This window comes from Staurois parvus, unplaced genomic scaffold, assembly GCF_062004578.1.
Source record: "Staurois parvus isolate SC_StPar_1 unplaced genomic scaffold, SC_StPar_1.0 ptg002990l, whole genome shotgun sequence".
Classification (NCBI taxonomy): Eukaryota; Metazoa; Chordata; class Amphibia; order Anura; family Ranidae; genus Staurois; species Staurois parvus.
Genome location: NW_028320786.1, coordinates 49,762 through 69,517, shown reverse-complemented (window position 1 = coordinate 69,517; position 19,756 = coordinate 49,762). Strand labels below are relative to the sequence as shown.

Sequence of the window (19,756 nt, the reverse complement as noted above, 5' to 3'; positions counted from 1 at the left end):
GCTGATCTCCCGGATCTGTACCCCCGCTGTGCCCTTTATGAGGGGTACCCACCATCCCTGTGCTGAGTTCATAGGTCGGTTCATAGGATAGAGAGCTGCAGGTGGGTGTTACCACACTGCCAGTGCTCACTGGAAGTCCAGTGAGAAGACGGGGGTGGGGCAGTGACACGGAGTCTCATGATCTGTACAATCGATAGTCGGGTGTTCAGCCCCACGATTACATACCGGCTCTATCGATCTGTCAGAATAAACTTCGATGTATCAAAGTAACAAAAACTATCATTTCTGTTTCCTGTAGGATTGTGGAAATCTACAGCAGGAGACTGCAAGGTGAGCGGCGATGTCACAACATTCCTCCCTTCCTGCTGAGCCCCCAGTACTCACCCCCCCTCCCCTTCTCCCCCCCGCCAGAACCCCCCCCCCCTTCCCTTCTCCCCCCCCTCCTTCCCTTCTCCCCCCCGCCAGAACCCCCCCCCCTTCCCTTCTCCCCCCCACCAGAACCCCCCCAAACTGGATTTATAGATATTGCAAGTGAAGTAAACCGATCTGCAACACCAAACCCGCGGATGAAGGATGCCGGTACCGGTCCCGGTCCATACAGAGGATTCCATCGAGGATTCATCTTCGGGGTTTAACGCTGCAGATCAGTCTTCTGCCAGTGACACCATAGATCACTTCCTGTCCGTCACCTCATTGTTACATTGTATCCTTTCGATTAGATAGAGGGGGGTGGGGAGTATGATGAGTAGTTGGGGTCACGGTGACTGTATGGCAGGTCACCTGGCCAGGGCCGAGATCTAGCCATGATGGGGCGCGTTGCCCTTTATGTGGATATTAATTGTCCTGACAGCTGCCCTTTAAAGACATACGAGATGACGTCACATGGAGGCGACGGGTCACCATGGAGTTTATTTCTGGATCTAAGATGGAAAGAAACGCAGATTGTTATTTTCTCTTTCCTGCTTCTCTGTCTGGCAGCTCAGGGCTGATCTACACTGTATTGCCCCAGTATTGGGCCCCGGCCTTCCCACACATGACGTCTAGAATTTGTAAATGATAACAAGAAAGGCAGTAGATTACCCGCAGCCAACAACAGATCCCTCAGTACAAAATACCCCCCCTTCGCCCAGCAACAATAGACCCTCCTCCTTCAACAGTAGATTCCCCTCCCCCTAACACAAGGGAAACCAATAGATCCTTCCCAGAAGCACTACATTGCCCAACATCAGCATCAAACAGACCTTTTGCCAGAATATACACTATATTGCCCCAAGTATTGGTCCCCCCCCTCCCCCCCCTCGTATATACACTATATTGCCCCAAGTATTGGGCCGCCGACCTTCCCACACACATGACCTTTAATGGCCCCCCAGTCTTAGTCCGTAGGGTTCAATATTGAGTTGGCCCCGCCCTTTGCAGCTATAACAGCTTCAACTCTTCTGGGAAGGCCGTCCACAAGGTTTAGGAGGGTGTCTATGGGAAGGTTGGACCATTCTTCCAGAAGCACATTTGTCAGGTCAGGCACTGATGTCGGGGGAGGGGGCCTGGCTCGCAGTCTCCGCTCTAATTCATCCCAAAGGTGTTCTATGGGGTTGAGGTCAGGACTCTGTGCAGGACAGTCAGGTTCCTCCACCCCAAACTGGCTCCTCCATGTCTTTATGGACCTTGCTTTGTGCACTGGTGGGCACTCATGTTGGAACAGGAAGGGCCATCCACAAACTCTTCCCACAAAGTTGGGAGCATGAAATTGTCCAAAATGTCGCCTTAAGAGTTCCCTTCACTGGAACTAGGGGGCCAAGCCCAACCCCTGAAAAATAATCCCCCCTCCACCAAACCTTTACACTTGGCACAATGCAGTCAGGCAAGTACCGTTCTCCTGGCCACCGCCAAACCCAAACACATCCATCAGATTGCCAGATAGAGAAGCGTGATTGGTCACTCCAGAGAACACGCCTCCCCTGCTCTAGAGTCCAGTGGCGGCGTGCTTTACACCACGACATCCGACGCTTTGCATTGCACTTGGTGATGGAAGGCTTGGATGCAGCTGCTCGGCCATGGAAACCCATTCCATGAAGCTCTCTACGCACTGTTGTTGGGCTCATCTGAAGGCCACACCAAGTTTGGAGGTCTTTAGCTATTGACTCTGCAGACAGTTGGCGACTTCTGCGCACTGTGCGCTTCAGCATGCGCTGACCCCGCCCTGTCATGTGACGTGGCCTACCACTTGGTGGCTGAGTGGCTGTTGTTCCCAGTGGCTTCCACTTTGTTATAATCCCACTAACAGTTGAGCGTGGAATATTTAGTAGCCAGGAAATGTCACGGATGGACTTATTGCACAGGTGGCCACCTATCACGGGACCACGCTTGGAGTCACTGAGCTCCTGAGAGCGACCCATTCTTTCACCAATGTTTGTAGAAGCCGTCTGCATGCCTAGGGGCTTGATTGTATACACCTGTGTGCATGGAGGGGATTGGAGCACCTGAATCACATGATTGGGAGGGATTGGAACACCTGAATCACATGATATGGAGGGGATTGGAACACCTGATTCACATGATATGGAGGGGATTGGAACACCTGAATCACATGATTGGGAGGGGATTGGAACACCTGAATCACATGATATGGAGGGGATTGGAACACCTGAATCACATGATATGGAGGGGATCGGAACACCTGAATCACATGATATGGAGGGGATCGGAACACCTGAATCACATGATATGGAGGGGATCGGAACACCTGAATCACATGATATGGAGGGGATTGGAACACCTGAATCACATGATATGAAGGGGATTGGAACACCTGATTCACATGATTGGGAGGGGATTGGAACACCTGAATCACATGACTGGGAGGGGATTGGAACACCTGCATCAAATGATTAGGAAGGGATTGGAACACCTGCATCACATGATATGGAGGGGATTGAAACACCTGCATCACATGATTGGGAGGGGATTGGAACACCTGCATCACATGATTGGGAGGGGATTGGAACACCTGCATCACATGACTGGGAGGGGATTGGAACACCTGAATCACATGACTGGGAGGGGATTGGAACACCTGAATCACATGACTGGGAGGGATTGGAACACCTGAATCACATGACTGGGAGGGGATTGGAACACCTGAATCACATGACTGGGAGGGGATTGGAACACCTGAATCACATGATATGGAGGGGATTGGAACACCTGAATCACATGATATGGAGGGGATTGGAACACCTGCATCAAATGATTAGGAAGGGATTGGAACACCTGCATCACATGATATGGAGGGGATTGGAACACCTGAATCACATGATTGGGAGGGGATTGGAACACCTGCATCACATGATATGGAGGGGATTGGAACACCTGCATCACATGACTGGGAGGGGATTGGAACACCTGAATCACATGACTGGGAGGGGATTGGAACACCTGAATCACATGACTGGGAGGGGATTTGGAACACCTGAATCACATGATATGGAGGGGATTGGAACACCTGCATCACATGATATGGAGGGGATTGGAACACCTGCATCACATGACTGGGAGGGGATTGGAACATCTGCATCACATGACTGGGAGGGGATTGGAACACCTGAATCACATGACTGGGAGGGGATTGGAACACCTGAATCACATGACTGGGAGGGGATTGGAACACCTGAATCACATGACTGGGAGGGGATTGGAACACCTGAATCACATGATTGGAGGGCGGGGACAATACTTTGGCAATATCGTGTATGTAATTCAGGCCATTTCATGGATTTAATTCTGAACAAATTTTCTTTAGAAAATCTGAAGATTTGTGCAGTTTGTCACCCGTTGGCACCACGATTGGTTTTGAAATTTGACCAACCAAGCCTTCAGATTCACCTCATGTTGCTAAAGAAAAGGCTTTTCGTGGCCAAGAATCTTTTATCTTTCCAGCTCGCGCTCGTTTCTTTTTTGATTTATATTTCTCGCACGATTCTCCCATCCTTGATTATACATGTCTTTGTTTCCATGTTTCCTCCACGCCCCATAACTCAGATTTGACGGCTGCACAGAACTCGTCCATTGCTGCAGCCCACTAATGGTGTAAAATTCGACTGAAAATTCATAGTTACGGTTTTTGCAAAGAAAATGATTTTGGCATTCGATCCATGTATGTCCTGCGTAAGATTTCATGTACCTGCCGCAAAGTGCCGAGATGACAGCGAGACGTACATGGGACCCTAAAACCCAAAAAAAGGGGGGGGGGAACCTAATATTGAGCCCATGCAGTTGTTTCCCCCTCCTTTTACTTGGCAGTGCACACAGACCAGTGTAAGCATGTGCTCCCCCAAATATTGGTGTCACCCCTGGGGGTCATCCCCCTTGCAGATATCTGGTTATTGCCTTATTTATAACTACGGCTTCCATATTTTCATATTCCACCATAACCCCCCCCCTCCTATTGTGCCATTACCCCACCTCTTTGGGGTACAGGATGTGGGGAGAAAGAGAAACTTTTGTCCCCCCAACACTTGGATTTAGGTGCTTTGCAAGGGGGGAGGGAGGCAAAGCATGGAACCCCCTCCCAGTGCTGAAAGGCAGTTGGCCTGGTATGCTCCAGGAAGGAGGGGTGGATGCTGACCACCGAGGCTGGAGAAGGGTCTATGCCAGGGGTGGGCAACCTGCTGCTCTCTAGCTGTTTTGAACTACATTTCCCATGAGGCATTGCAAAGATTACAAAACTGACAGTTACAGCTATGACTTGCAGAGGCTTGATGGAACTTGTAGTCCTGCGGCTCTCTCCCCCGGTCTAGGAGAATATTAAGGGGAGCCCCCACTCTGTATTAATTGAAATGACTATATACCCCCTGTAGCTGTAGGCAGGAGGGTAGGGGGTGGAGTTTGTCATTTTGCCAAATTTTATAAATACAAAATGCACATAGAGCCCCCCCCCCTCCCGCTGCTGACTTATCGAGCCGCTCATAATTATACACTTTCTAGTACAGATTTCATACATATATGTATATGACAGACACAGCCGGGCTCGGAATGTACGGAGCAGAAGCAGGGTCACCTGCACTGTAACTGGGTGGGGGGTTGGGATTGTCGCTTCGAAGTGGAATTTATACAAAGACGAAGCATTTTACATTTCATAATTATTTCTATTTTTTTTCCCTGCAGTTCAAGAACGCCTTACCAAACAGATCGCCATCGCAATTACAGAAGCCTTACAGCCCGCCGGTGTGGGCGTGGTCATAGAAGCCACGTAAGTGCCCTCTACTTCCTGAAACCCAAATGTATCAAATCAGGAATGGAACTTATTCAAAATTGTGGCAGTTATGTAAATGCAGCTTTTGTCTGTTTTACAGACCTATGTGCGAATGTCTCAGCATTCACAGCATTCACAGCATTCACCCAGCATTCACAGCATTCACCCAGCATTCACCCAGCATTCACAGCATTCACCCAGCATTCACAGCATTCACCCAGCATTCACCCAGCATTCACAGCATTCACACAGCATTCACCCAGCATTCACAGCATTCACCCAGCATTCACAGCATTCACACAGCATTCACCCAGCATTCACAGCATTCACCCAGCATTCACAGCATTCACCCAGCATTCACAGCATTCACACAGCATTCACCCAGCATTCACAGCATTCACCCAGCATTCACAGCATTCACCCAGCATTCACCCAGCATTCACAGCATTCACCCAGCATTCACAGCATTCACCCAGCGACGCAAATACTCCCCTGTAATGTGCCTAATATGTTTATCTCCTACAATCAGCAGCTCCGGCTAGTGGTCATAAAGCAGTATTTATCTTCCTTACATTGGGGGTCAGTGGGAAGAATGTCCCTTACATTGGGGGTCAGTGGGAAGAATGTCCCTTACATTGGGGGTCAGTGGGAAGAATGTCCCTTACATTGGAGGTCAGTGGGAAGAATGTCCCTTACATTGGGGGTCAGTGGGAAGAATGTCCCTTACATTGGGGGGTCAGTGGGAAGAATGTCCCTTACATTGGTGGTCAGTGGGAAGAATGTCCCTTACATTGGGGGTCAGTGGGAAGAATGTCCCTTACATTGGGGGTCAGTGGGAAGAATGTCCCTTACATTGGGGGGTCAGTGGGAAGAATGTCCCTTACATTGGTGATCAGTGGGAAGAATGTCCCTTACATTGGGGGGTCAGTGGGAAGAATGTCCCTTACATTGGTGATCAGTGGGAAGAATGCCCCTTACATTGGGGGTCGGTGGGAAGAATGTCCCTTACATTGGTGGTCAGTGGGAAGAATGTCCCTTACATTGGTGATCAGTGGGAAGAATGTCCCTTACATTGGTGATCAGTGGGAAGAACGTCCCTTACATTGGGGGTCGGTGGGAACTTATCTGAGAGGCAGAAATTGCTGCATGCTCAAGGAACCTCTGGGAACCTCTAGAGCACGGGTGTCAAACTGGCGGCTCTCCAGCTGTTGCCAAACTACAAGTCCCATGAGGCATTGCAAGGCTGACAGTTACAAGCATGACTCCCAAAGGCAGAGGCATGATGGGACTTGTAGTTTCAGAACAGCTGGGGCCCGCCAGGTTGACACCCCTGCTCTGGAGGACCTTAGTTATGAAAGGCTGTTCTAGAACCTCAGCCTACGCTCTACTCCTGAAGACCATCATGCTGTAGCTTGCCCCATGGTTCTGTTGTAACTTACATGCTGTGTTTTCTGTTTTTCCAGTCACATGTGCATGGTAATGAGAGGGGTCCAGAAAATGAACAGCAAGACGGTAACAAGTACCATGCTTGGCGTCTTCAGAGAAGACCCGAAAACCCGAGAAGAGTTCCTGACCCTAATCAAGAGCTGATTCCAGTGCCAAACCCCACGCCGTGTACTGTAGAGCTTGTGCTGCTGGCCGGTCCTGTCCGTCCGTGTCTTCATCTGGTTATATTGTCTTGTCTGTATCCACTGTTCAGATGACGTCTCAGAGAACCCATCCCCCATCGTCTGTCCCCGTGTGATGGTACCGGTAGTCATATCTGTGAGAGGAGCCCAAGGAACCTTCTGCCCATTGGACAATAATGATCACCTGAAGTCTCCCCGCTGGGGCCACAGCCAGAAATAAAAGCCTGACTGAGGTTCTACCCTTCACCTTCTATCCAAATCTTAAAGAAGAGAAGTAGGGGGGCAGCCATTGCTGATCTCTGAAAATGCTAGCGGCCTGGCTGTCTGTGCAGAGCAGGAACCTCAGAGGCCCCTATTTGCATTCCAGGTCTGTGACAGCCAGGAAACCAGCATTTTCAGACTTGGGTGGTTTCCATTAATGCATTCTCTTCACAAACTGTTATAAACATGAACTCGCCGTTTAAAGGGGTCGTCTGTTTCATCTCGAGAATCCATCTTCCATCGTCTGCAGTGCTGTCTGTGTATGTTCTAGTATTTACTTAGTTATCCCAGCCAGGAGCTATTCCGGGGGGGGGGGGCACGCGTGGCGACATCAGAAAGGTCCTGCCCTCCCTCCGGCCCTCCTCTGTGTTAGCCATTTTAGGACCCGGTCACACCATGGCGGTTTATGTGATCCAACGCAGGATCACGGCACGCAATGTGCGCACAAAAACTCGTTTCCATTATATTCGATCAAGCTCTGCACATCCGCAGGTTGTAGTAGAGGAAAAAGCCTTCCATCTCTAAAAAAAAATCCTGCTTGCTGCATTTTATGTGCGTTCTGGAAAAAACATCAGCAATATAGTCCAGGGGTGTACCTGCAGGGGTCGCAATTGTGACCTGGCCCCCCCCCCTGTATGCCTGGATAGGAGGCTGAATGCCTGCAGGAGGGAGAGGAGGAGAAGCAAGTATTTAGCAGCTGCAGGAGGAACATAGAGAGACTGATTCCTCTATATGCAGCTGCCCCCATCGCTCCTCCTGTCCTGCTTTCCAGTGCCCCCCTCCCCAAGCTCTTTCCCAGCCCTCCCCCAGAGTGCTGCCAGGTTCCCCATTCCCCCATTTTGCCAGCTGCTGCGGGAGATGCTGTCAGGATAAAGAGCAGGAAAGGGGCCTACATATGTAATTTACCAGCCCCTTCTTTTTCTAAATGTAGAGTCGGGTCGGTACTGATTACTGACTCGGTCCATTCATAATTGAAGCATAGGAAACTGTGCTTACTATGCTTCAGTTTGTGAATGAATGGGAAGCCTCTGTGCAGAGCTCTTCCTGTCCATTCATTCTGTGTAGCTGAGAATGCAGAGATGGAGATTGAGGTCTGTGTCCTCCATCTCCTTTTTGTGTCCCAAAGGTGGAACATCAGAGGTCTGTTTATACCTGTGATCTCATAAAAGCCCCCCCCCCCCCCAACGGGGCTCCAAACAAATTTGTAAGAAATAACTGACACCAGTAGTGGAACTACTAGGGTCACAAAGGTCGCACTTATGTTCCACCACCGGGCTTGGAGGGAAAAGACCCAGCCAGGGGTCAGGGGGGCCCTTCATAGTTTCTATCTTCACCACTGCTATAGTCAAAAAATGGAAAATGCACTAAAAACACAGTACACAATATTTCCAAATCACCTGCCCATATGTCCCATGTGACCGCAGGAAGTCAAACGCACGCAAAACGCATCTTGTGTTGCTTTACATTTCAACGCCATGCATTAGAAAATGAACTAAATATGCAATATGCAGATGTTGCGGCATTTTCCATTGCAATGATGTGAGCCGGTCCTGTAAGCAGAGCTTCGCAGTTGCTTGACGCATTTATACACGTAGAGGTGCTTTATGTTCACAACTTCTTTTTTTTTTTTTTTTTTAAAGTTACATTTGTATTTGTTAAGATTTCAAATCGTTTTATATCAGATAGAAATGTCATGTGGGAACACAGGAGGCGAAGACCAGCCAATCGCATCTCGCCGCAAAGTGCGGCCATTTATACCATGCTGAAGCAGAATTAGGCCAAGTTAATGTGAGCGAGGATGAGTGGATACAATGTATATACAGGAGGAGTGGATACAATGTATATACAGGAGGAGTGGATACAATGTATATACAGGATGAGTGGATACAATGTATATACAGGAGGAAGGGATACAATGTATATACAGGAGGAAGAGATACAATGTATACAGGAGGAAGGGATACAATGTATATACAGGAGGAAGAGATACAACATGTATACAGGAGGAAGGGATACAACATGTATACAGGATGAGTGGATACAATGTATATACAGGAGGAAGGGATACAATGTATATACAGGAGGAAGAGATACAATGTATATACAGGAGGAAGAGATACGATGTATACAGGAGGAAGGAATACAACATGTATACAGGAGGAAGGAATACAACATGTATACAGGATGAGTGGATACAATGTATATACAGGAGGAAGGGATACAATGTATACAGGAGGAAGGGATACAATGTATACAGGAGGAAGGGATACAATGTATATACAGGAGGAAGAGATACAATGTATACAGGAGGAGTGGATACAATGTATATACAGGAGGAAGAGATACAATGTATACAGGAGGAAGAGATACAATGTATATACAGGAGGAAGGGATACAATGTATATACAGGAGGAAGAGATACAATGTATACAGGAGGAAGAGATACAACATGTATACAGGAGGAAGGGATACAACATGTATACAGGATGAGTGGATACAATGTATACAGGAGGAAGGGATACAATGTATATACAGGAGGAAGAGATACAATGTATACAGGAGGAAGGGATACAATGTATACAGGAGGAAGGGATACAATGTATATACAGGAGGAAGGGATACAATGTATATACAGGAGGAAGGGATACAATGTATACAGGAGGAAGGGATACAATGTATACAGGAGGAAGGGATACAATGTATATACAGGAGGAAGGGATACAATGTATACAGGAGGAAGGGATACAATGTATATACAGGAGGAAGGGATACAATGTATACAGGAGGAAGAGATACAACATGTATACAGGATGAGTGGACATGATGTATATACAAGAGGAAGGGATACAATGTATATACAGGAGGAAGGGATACAATGTATATACAGGAGGAAGGGATACAATGTATATGCAGTATTGTACTCAGGAGGAAGTTGTTTGGGACGATTGCGTCACTTTAGGGACAAAGAACGAACTTGCTGTTTCGGGGAGATGTGCTGAATCTGCAGATTCCACGATTGTTCTATGAATTGTGTTTCCATCTATTCATGTTCTTCTAATAAAGCGCAGTGACCACCATGTGTGCCGACATTCTGTGAGCTACAAATCATCAATCAAAGTAATCGCACCTTGTAAAGGGAATCTCCGTAAAAATGGATACAAATGATACTGTTACTATATACAGTGCCTTGAAGAAGTCTCCCTCCTTCTGAAATGTCCCCCATGTTGTCATGTTACAATGTATTTCCCCCCCCCTGAAATGTCCCCCATGTTGTCATGTTACAATGTATCCCCCCCCCCCCGAAATGTCCCCCATGTTGTCATGTTACAATGTATTCCCCCTCCCCCCTGAAATGTCCCCCATGTTGTCATGTTACAATGTATTCCCCTCCCCCCTGAAATGTCCCCCATGTTGTCATGTTACAATGTATTCCCCATCCCCCCTGAAATGTCCCCCATGTTGTCATGTTACAATGTATTCCCCCTCCCCCCTGAAATGTCCCCCATGTTGTCATGTTACAATGTATTCCCCTCCCCCCTGAAATGTCCCCCATGTTGTCATGTTACAATGTATTCCCCCTCCCCCCTGAAATGTCCCCCATGTTGTCATGTTACAATGTATCCCCCCCCCCTGAAATGTCCCCCATGTTGTCATGTTACAATGTATTCCCCTCCCCCCTGAAATGTCCCCCATGTTGTCATGTTACAATGTATTCTCCCCTGAAATGTCCCCCATGTTGTCATGTTACAATGTATTCCCCCCCCCCTGAAATGTCCCCCATGTTGTCATGTTACAATGTATTCCCCCCCCTGAAATGTCCCCCATGTTGTCATGTTACAATGTATTCCCCCCCCCCGAAATGTCCCCCATGTCATGTTACAATGTATTCCCCCCTGAAATGTTCCCCATGTTGTCATGTTACAATGTATTCCCCCCCCCCCCGAAATGTCCCCCATGTCATGTTACAATGTATTCCCCCCTGAAATGTCCCCCATGTTGTCATGTTACAATGTATTCCCCCTCCCCCCTGAAATGTCCCCCATGTTGTCATGTTACAATGTATTCCCCTCCCCCCTGAAATGTCCCCCATGTTGTCATGTTACAATGTATTCCCCTCCCCCCTGAAATGTCCCCCATGTTGTCATGTTACAATGTATCCCCCCCCCCCCTGAAATGTCCCCCATGTTGTCATGTTACAATGTATTCCCCCCCCCTGAAATGTCCCCCATGTTGTCATGTTACAATGTATTCTCCTCCCCCTTGAAATGTCCCCCCATGTTGTCATGTTACAATGTATTCCCCTCCCCCCTGAAATGTCCCCCATGTTGTCATGTTACAATGTATTCCCCCCCCCTGAAATGTCCCCCATGTTGTCATGTTACAATGTATCCCCCCCCTGAAATGTCCCCCATGTTGTCATGTTACAATGTATTCCCCCCCCTAAAATGTCCCCCATGTTGTCATGTTACAATGTATCCCCCCCCTGAAATGTCCCCCATGTTGTCATGTTACAATGTATTCCCCCTCCCCCTGAAATGTCCCCCATGTTGTCATGTTACAATGTATCCCCCCTCCCCCCTGAAATGTCCCCCATGTTGTCATGTTACAATGTATTCCCCCCCCCTGATATGTCCCCCATGTTGTCATGTTACAATGTATTCTCCCCCCTGATATGTCCCCCATGTTGTCATGTTACAATGTATCTATCAGGATTGGATGTGATGGACACAAAGTGGCACATAATTGTGAAGTGGAAGGAAAATTAGAAATGGTTTCCAACTTTTGTGACCAATAAATCTGTGAGAAGTGTGGCGGCATTTGTATTCGGCCCCCTTTACGCTGATCCCCCTAACTACAATCTAGTGGAACCAATTGCCTTCAGAAGTCACCTAATTAGTGAACAAACAGCACCATGAAAGCCAAGGAACACACCAGACAGGTCAGGGATAAAGTTGTGGAGAAGTGTAAAGCAGGGTTAGGATATAAAACAATCTCCCAAGCTTTGCCCATCTCACGGAGCTCTGTGTTCAATCCATCATCCGAACATGGGAGGAGTACGGCACAACTGCCAACCTACCAGGACATGGCCGTCCACCTAAACTGACCAGCCCGGCAAGGAGAGCATTCATCAGAGAAGCAGCCAAGAGGCTCATGGGAGCTCTGGAGGAGCTGCAGAGATCACAGCTCAGGGGAGAGAATCTGTCCTCAGGACAACTATTAGTCGTCCACAAATCTGGCCTTTATGGAAGAGTGACAAGAAGAAGCCATTGTTGGAGGAAAGCCATAAGAAGTCCCGTTTGCAGTTTGTGAGAAGCCATGTGGGGGACACAGCAAACAAGGAAGAAGGGGCTCTGGTCAGAGGAGACCAACATGGGACTTTACGGCCTAAAAGCAAAACGCTATGTGTGGGGGGAAAATTAACACTGCCCATCCCCCTGAACACATCATCCCCACCGTGAAACATGGTGGTGGCAGCATCATGTGGTGGGGATGCTTTTCTTCAGCAGGGACAGGGAAGCTGGTCAGAGTTGATGGGAAGATGGATGGAGCCAAATACAGGGCAATCTTAGAAGAAAACCTGTCAGTCTGCAGAAGACTTGAGACCGGGGCGGAGGTTCCCCTTTCAGCAGGACAACGACCCGAAACATCCAGCCAGACCTACAATGGAATGGTTCCGATCAAAGCATCTTCATGTGTTAGAATGGCCCAGTCACAGTCCAGACCCAAATCCAATGGAGAATCTGTGGCCAGACCTGAAAATTGCTGTTCCCAGACGCCCTCCATCCAATCTGACAGCTTGAGGGATTCTGCAAAGAAGGACGGGCAGAAATGTCCCTCTCTAGATGTGCAAAGAGACATCCCCAAAAAGACTGGCAGCTGGAATGGCAGCCAAAGGGGGTCCTACAAAGTATTGACTCCGGGGGGCCGAATACAAATGTCGCCACACTTCTCACAGATTTATTGGTCACAAATGTTGGAAACCATTTCTCATTTTCCTTCCATTTCACAATTATGTGCCACTTTGTGTCGGCCTATCACTGGGGTCCCCAAACGTTCTAAACAAAGGGCCAGTTTACTGTTCTTCAGACTTCAGTCCATTCGTAATAACAGCCCATTCATAGTAACAGCCCATTTATAGTAACAGTACAGTGGGAGGAATAGTACCCCGTCATTGGTGTCAGTGGGAGGAATAGTGCCCCATCATTGGTGTCAGTGGGAGGAATAGTGCCCCGTCATTGGTATCAGTGGGAGGAATAGTGCCCCGTCATTGGTGTCAGTGGGAGGAATAGTGCCCCGTCATTGGTGTCAGTGGGAGGAATAGTGCCCCATCATTGGTGTCAGTGGGAGGAATAGTGTCCCATCATTGGTGTCAGTGGGAGGAATAGTGCCCCGTCATTGATGTCAGTGGGAGGAATAGTGCCCCATCATTGGTGTCAGCGGGAGGAATAGTGTCCCGTCATTGGAGTCAGCGGGAGGAATAGTGTCCCGTCATTGGTGTCAGCGAGAGGAATAGTGCCCCGTCATTGGTGTCAGCGGGAGTAATAGTACCCCGTCATTGGTGTCAGCGGGAGGAATAGTGCCCCATCATTGGTGTCAGCGGGAGCAATAGTGCCCCATCATTGGTGTCAGCGGGAGGAATAGTGCCCCATCATTGGTGTCAGTGGGAGGAATAGTGTCCCATCATTGGTGTCAGTGGGAGGAATAGTGTCCCATCATTGGTGTCAGTGGGAGGAATGGTGCCCCGTCATTGGTGTCAGTGGGAGGAATAGTGCCCCGTCATTGGTGTCAGTGGGAGGAATAGTGTCCCATCATTGGTGTCAGCGGGAGGAATAGTGTCCCATCATTGGTATCAATGGGAGTAATAGTGTCCCATCATTGGTGTCAGTGGGAGGAATAGTGTCCCATCATTGGTGTCAGTGGGAGGAATGGTGCCCCGTCATTGGTGTCAGTGGGAGGAATAGTGCCCCGTCATTGGTGTCAGTGGGAGGAATGGTGCCCCATTGTTGGTGTCGTAGGAGGAATGGTACCAATCACCGGTGTCATTAGAAGAAAAAATGCCCCACTGTTGTTTTCAGTGGAAGGAAGAGTGCCTCCTTGTTGGTGTTAATGGGAGCAACAGTGCCCCATCATTGGTATCAGTGGGAGGAATAGTGCCCCATCATTGGTGTCAGTGGGAGGAATAGCGTCCCATCATTGGTGTCACTGGGAGGAATAGTGCCCCATCATTGGTGTCAGTGGGAGGAATAGTGCCCCAAGGGCCAGAACCCCCTCCCCCGGTCTATCACATCAAATCCCAATAAAATACATTGTGGGTTTTGGTTGTCACATGACAACACGGGGAACATTTCACGCGGGAGGAAGACTTCTTCAAGGCGCTGTGTCATGGTGGGTATAGATTTCGGCTACAGAGAGGTCTATTTTTTTAATGCCAAAAGACATAAAAGTGCAGCAAAGTGCGTGCCTCATAGAGCCGCTGACTGTGTCCGCGGGAGTAGGATCTGCTTTCATGCAGCACATTCATTCTGAGTTGATCCCCTGCACTCAGGCTACAATTGGACCTCTGTGATTTGGGAATGGTTCCATTGACGTGCTGCAGCAAAATACAGAGCTGTGAATGTGGCCCCCTAGGAGATGAGGCTGTAGCCCAGGGTGAGCCCCCCCCCCTTTTTTTTCGGGTATGCCGCACACGTCCGTGCTTTGTGGCGTGCTGCAATACAGGTGTGTTGCCTTAGTGGGCTGAGGTGTCAATCAAAATGAATGGTGAGAAGTGCAACGCGCTGCCATGCATTGTGGTAATGCGCATGTTACTGCACCATGGCCCTGGACCCCCTGATCCCCGGATACCCTGATCCCCCGGACCCCCGATCCCCCCTGACCCCCCGAGCCCCGGACTCCCCTCTATAGAGGGTGATAGAGCCAAACTAATTTAGCTCAAAGAGTGAAGCTGGGAGATTCCGCTTTGGCTGAGAAATCAGTAATTTGGCAACCAATAATGTCAGCAGTGGCGGCGCTCGTCCCTCGCGGAGGGTGGGGGTGGGGTGGGGGACGCAGTCCCATTCATATGGATGACATTCAGCTGCTGGAAGGATGACAGGAAGACAAATGTCCCCGGGGCCCCCAGCATGTGACAGGCTCCGGATTCTATTACTGAGCGATGACAGGTGGAGGAAGACCCCGGTCTCCATTACTGCACCTCCGCTCATGCGTTTCGTACATCGCCATGGCAACAACGTACGGCGGGTGACACACAGGCAGCTACATCAATCAAATATACATAATGGAGGACAAGCGAAATATAACTACCCTGAGATTGGAGCTAAGGGCCCATTCATACACTGTGCACGGCAATGTACCCGCTCTATGTGCAGAGCGGCATGACGTCATATATTGTACATGGCACCCCAACGCACAGCACACTGCAATGCACCATATGTTCTGCATTAGAAACATGGACATCTGTTTTGAAGCGTTAGCAGCCCATTCATAATAACAGCCCATTTGTAATAAAAGCCCATTCATAGTAACAGTCCATTAATAGTAACAGTCCATTTGTAATAACAGTCCATTCATATAACAGCCCATTCATATAACAGCCCATTCATAGTAACATCCCATTCATATAACAGCCCATTCATATAACAGCCCATTCATAGTAACATCCCATTCATATAACAGCCCATTCATAGTAACATCCCATTCATATAACAGCCCATTCATAGTAACATCCCATTCAAATAACATCCCATTCATATAACAGTCCATTCATATAACAGCCCATTCATATAACAGCCCATTCATAGTAACAGCCCATTCATAGTAACAGCCCATTCATATAACAGCCCATTCATATAACAGCCCATTCATAGTAACATCCCATTCATATAACAGCCCATTCATATAACAGCCCATTCATAGTAACTGCCCATTCATAGTAACAGCCCATTCATAGTAACAGTCCATTCATATAACAGTCCATTCATATAACAGCCCATTCATATAACAGCCCATTCATATAACAGTCCATTCATATAACAGCCCATTCATATAACATCCCATTCATATAACATCCCATTCATATAACAGCCCATTCATATAACAGCCCATTCATATAACAGCCCATTCATAGTAACTGCCCATTCATAGTAACAGCCCATTCATAGTAACAGTCCATTCATATAACAGCCCATTCATATAACAGTCCATTCATATAACAGCCCATTCATATAACAGCCCATTCATATAACAGCCCATTCATAGTAACATCCCATTCATATAACAGCCCATTCATATAACAGCCCATTCATAGTAACTGCCCATTCATAGTAACAGTCCATTCATATAACATCCCATTCATATAACAGTCCATTCATATAACAGCCCATTCATATAACAGCCCATTCATATAACAGCCCATTCATATAACAGCCCATTCATAGTAACAGCCCATTCATAGTAACAGTCCATTCATATAACAGTCCATTCATAGTAACATCCCATTCATATAACAGCCCATTCATATAACAGCCCATTCATAGTAACATCCCATTCATATAACAGCCCATTCATAATAACAGCCCATTCATATAACATCCCATTCATATAACAGCCCATTCATATAACAGCCCATTCATAGTAACAGCCCATTCATAGTAACAGCCCATTCATATAACAGCCCATTCATAGTAACAGCCCATTCATAGTAACAGCCCATTCATATAACAGCCCATTCATATAACAGCCCATTCATAGTAACAGCCCATTCATAGTAACAGCCCATTCATATAACAGCCCATTCATATAACAGCCCATTCATATAACAGCCCATTCATATAACAGCCCATTCATATAACAGCCCATTCATAGTAACAGCCCATTCATAGTAACAGCCCATTCATATAACAGCCCATTCATATAACAGCCCATTCATATAACAGCCCATTCATAGTAACAGCCCATTCATAGTAACAGCCCATTCATATAACAGCCCATTCATATAACAGCCCATTCATATAACAGCCCATTCATAGTAACAGCCCATTCATATAACAGTCCATTCATATAACAGCCCATTCATATAACAGCCCATTCATAGTAACATCCCATTCATATAACAGTCCATTCATATAACAGCCCATTCATAATAACAGCCCATTCATAATAACAGCCCATTCATAATAACAGCCCATTCATATAACATCCCATTCATATAACAGCCCATTCATATAACAGCCCATTCATATAACAGTCCAATCGTAATAAATAGTCTGCCTTCATGCAACACAAGTGCCGCAATCCCACCTATTTGCACCTGTGCTATGAAATGGTCTACGGTTCAGCAGCCGCAATTTCACCCGAAGTGAGTCCTTCATACAATTATATTCAGAATCCGCCGCGCTCCTCAGATGACCAATCATATCGTATTGTACAATGCGTTTCCTCCGGATGGTATTTCCCGACATCTCTACAGTGCAGGAAATCCCGATACATTCCTAGTGCTCTACAGCACATTTCATCCACGTACAGTGCAAAATGAGAGAGCTTCCGCCAAAAAACTCCCCAATTCTTCTTCCACACATATAGTGCCCCAAGTATTGGCCCCGCCCTCCCAAGCATGTGATTCAGGTGTTCCAATCCCCTCCATATCATGTGATTCGGGTGTTCCAATCCCCTCCATATCATGTGATTCAGGTGTTCCAATCCCCTCCATATCATGTGATTCAGGTGTCCCAATCCCCTCCATATCATGTGATTCGGGTGTTCCAATCCCCTCCATATCATGTGATTCGGGTGTTCCAATCCCCTCCATATCATGTGATTCAGATGTTCCAATCCCCTCCATATCATGTGATTCAGGCGCTCCAATCCCCTCCATATCATGTGATTCAGGTGTTACAATCCCCTCCCAATCATGTGATTCAGGTGTTCCAATCCACTTCAATCGTGATTCAGATGTTCCAATCCCCTCCAATCATGTGATTCATATGTTCCAATCCCCTCCCAATCATGTGATTCAGGTGTTCCAATCCCCTACATATCATGTGACTCAGGTGTTCCAATCCCCTCCCAATCATGTGATTCAGGTGTTCCAATCCCCTCCATATCATGTGATTCAGGTGTTCCAATCCCCTCCATATCATGTGATTCAGGTGTTCCAATCCCCTCCCAATCATGTGATTCAGGTGTTCCAATCCCCTCCATATCATGTGATTCAGGTGTTCCAATCCCCTCCATATCATGTGATTCAGGTCTTCCAATCCCCTCCCAATCATGTGATTCAGGTGTTCCAATCCCCTCCATATCATGTGATTCAGGTGTTCCAATCCCCTCCCAATCATGTGATTCAGGTGTTCCAATCCCCTTCATATCATGTGATTCAGGTGTCCCAATCCCCTCCATATCATGTGATTCGGGTGCTCCAATCCCCTCCATATCATGTGATTCAGGTGTTCCAATCCCCTCCATGGACACAGGTGTATACAATCAAGCCCCTAGGCATGCAGACGGCTTCTACAAACATTGGTGAAAGAATGGGTCGCTCTCAGGAGCTCAGTGACTCCAAGCGTGGTCCCGTGATAGGTGGCCACCTGGGCAATAAGTCCATCCGTGACATTTCCTGGCTACTAAATATTCCACGCTCAACTGTTAGTGGGATTATAACAAAGTGGAAGCCACTGGGAACAACAGCCACTCAGCCACCAAGTGGTAGGCCATGTCACATGACAGGGCGGGGTCAGCGCATGCTGAAGCGCACAGTGCGCAGAAGTCGCCAACTGTCTGCAGAGTCAATAGCTAAAGACCTCCAAACTTGGTGTGGCCTTCAGATGAGCCCAACAACAGTGCGTAGAGAGCTTCATGGAATGGGTTTCCATGGCCGAGCAGCTGCATCCAAGCCTTCCATCACCAAGTGCATTGCAAAGCGTCGGATGCCGTGGTGTAAAGCACGCTGCCACTGGACTCTAGAGCAGGGGAGGCATGTTCTCTGGAGTCATGGCTGTTGGGTGAGTTTTTTGGAATGGTGGTGGTGCAAAGTGGGGAAGTCGGCACTGAAGGCTACAATAAAGCAGTTGAAATCTGGTCTGTAGAAATTGTTGCACTAATTTTTGCATGAAGCAATTTTGTGCAATTTTTATACACTATATTGCCCCAAGTATCGGTCGACCTTCCCACACACATGATCTTTAATGGCCCCCCAGTCTTAGTCCGTAGGGTTCAATATTGAGTTGGCCCCGCCCTTTCCACACACATGATCTTTAATGGCCCCCCCAGTCTTAGTCCGTAGGGTTCAATATTGAGTTGGCCCCGCCCTTTCCACGCACATGACCTTTAATGGCCCCCCAGTCTTAGTCCGTAGGGTTCAATATTGAGTTGGCCCCGCCCTTTCCACACACATGATCTTTAATGGCCCCCCCAGTCTTAGTCCGTAGGGTTCAATATTGAGTTGGCCCCGCCCATTCCACACACATGACCTTTAATGGCCCCCCAGTCTTAGTCCGTAGGGTTCAATATTGAGTTGGCCCCGCCCTTTCAACACACATGACCTTTAATGGCCTCCCAGTCTTAGTCTGTAGGGTTCAATATTGAGTTGGCCCCGCCCTTTCCACGCACATGACCTTTA

General features: G+C 47.8%; 1 protein-coding gene across 1 annotated transcript; it reads left to right on the top strand.

Annotated features, from left to right (window-relative positions):
- Positions 1 to 298: 298 nt before the first annotated feature.
- Positions 299 to 10,217, top strand: LOC149428747 (GTP cyclohydrolase 1; the record flags this gene model as incomplete). Its single annotated transcript, XM_089667053.1, has 3 exons — positions 299 to 330; positions 5,164 to 5,248; positions 6,715 to 10,217. Coding segments are annotated over 3 exons (244 nt in total), but the record flags the coding sequence as incomplete, so codon positions are not given.
- Positions 10,218 to 19,756: the final 9,539 nt, after the last annotated feature.